The sequence below is a fragment of the Giraffa tippelskirchi genome, chromosome 8 (genome assembly GCF_054371585.1).
Source record: "Giraffa tippelskirchi isolate mGirTip1 chromosome 8, T2T-mGirTip1v1.2.pri, whole genome shotgun sequence".
In the NCBI taxonomy this organism is placed as follows: domain Eukaryota; kingdom Metazoa; phylum Chordata; class Mammalia; order Artiodactyla; family Giraffidae; genus Giraffa; species Giraffa tippelskirchi.
In genome coordinates this window covers 142,628,925-142,630,057 of record NC_137282.1, presented here as the reverse complement: position 1 = coordinate 142,630,057, position 1,133 = coordinate 142,628,925, and the positions used below count along the sequence as shown (strand labels likewise).

At 59.7% G+C, this 1,133-nt stretch overlaps 1 protein-coding gene across 1 annotated transcript; it reads right to left on the bottom strand.

Annotated features, from left to right (window-relative positions):
* C8H6orf15 (chromosome 8 C6orf15 homolog) lies at positions 1 to 1,133 on the bottom strand. The gene is made up of 2 exons (XM_081517738.1): positions 1,055 to 1,133; positions 1 to 821 (listed from the first exon to the last, which is right to left on the bottom strand). The coding sequence occupies exons 1-2, from the start codon at positions 1,131 to 1,133 to the stop codon at positions 1 to 3; spliced, it is 900 nt and encodes a 299-aa protein (XP_081373864.1).

The following is a 1,133-nucleotide window of genomic DNA, read 5'->3' as shown; positions in this document are numbered from 1 at the left end:
CTAATTCCACTGTGACCCAGGGTTTTGAGGATTGGGGAAGCCAGCTGGGATGCTCCAAGAAGAGCCAGGAGGACGGAGAACTCTGGGAGGAAATTGATTAATACCTGGGTATAGAGGAATATTCCCCCAGCTGGTACTTGGGTATTGATGAGTGTTACCCCAGATTCCCACAGGGTATGGTATGGGCCTTGTTCCCCATCCAGTGCCAGGACCTCCACCTCCCCAGGACACACTGGGATTCAGGGTCCCCCAGGGGTGACCAGGCAGAAGTGGCCGTCGTATTCTGTTGATAAGAGCCCAGAGTGGGGATCGGGCAAGGATGTCTCCTGGGGAGCCCAGCACATTAGGACGGAGTGGCCGTCTAGACTCAGAGTCCCTGTGGGGAAGTGAGGACTCGGGTGAGGGGTCTCCGAGGTGTGCAGAGGGCCCTGCAGGCCAAGGCCCACTGCCCGCTGGGAGGACAGCCACCCTAGAAAGGTAAGATAGTTCTCCAGGCAGCACTTCCCCGACACGATCCTCGACCGCAGCTGCCATCATCGGCCAAGGGTCTTCCGAGGGCCAGGAGTCCATGGAGAGCAGCCCCCCAGAGGGGGGCCACCCCTGCACTCCAGGACCTCCTACAGGTTGAGAGCCATGCGATGGAGAAGGATTGGGCTTCAGAGCAGCCCTGGCCAAATCATTAGGCTCAGGGGCTGGTTTGGGCTGAGGATGCTCGGCGTTGGAGGGGCCAGTCAAGGGAGGTGGTCCCAGCAGGGGCAAGCTGATCCCCAAGTCTCGAGGAACTTTCTCCTCCATCACACCGATGCTCCGGGCAAGGAGGCCTGGGGAAAAGGGAAGAGGAGGCAGCCAGTGGACCAGATATTTGGTCCCAATGCCCTCCCCTCCCTGATTCCCTGAACCCCTTTGTTTCAAGTCCCTTCACTTCCCCTGAGCCAACTCTTACTTCCTCAGGGACCCAAGTGTACAGCCTCCCACCTTTACCCCTTCCCTCAATCCCAGTTCCCCTGAGGCCCCTCAGTCCACTCCTGCCCGAGGAACAGCACTGCCTCTCTACCTGGGAGATGAAGACAGACCAGGAGCAGCCCCAGAGGAGCCCGGTTCCCCACCACGAGGCCCTGCATCTTGCTCTGCAT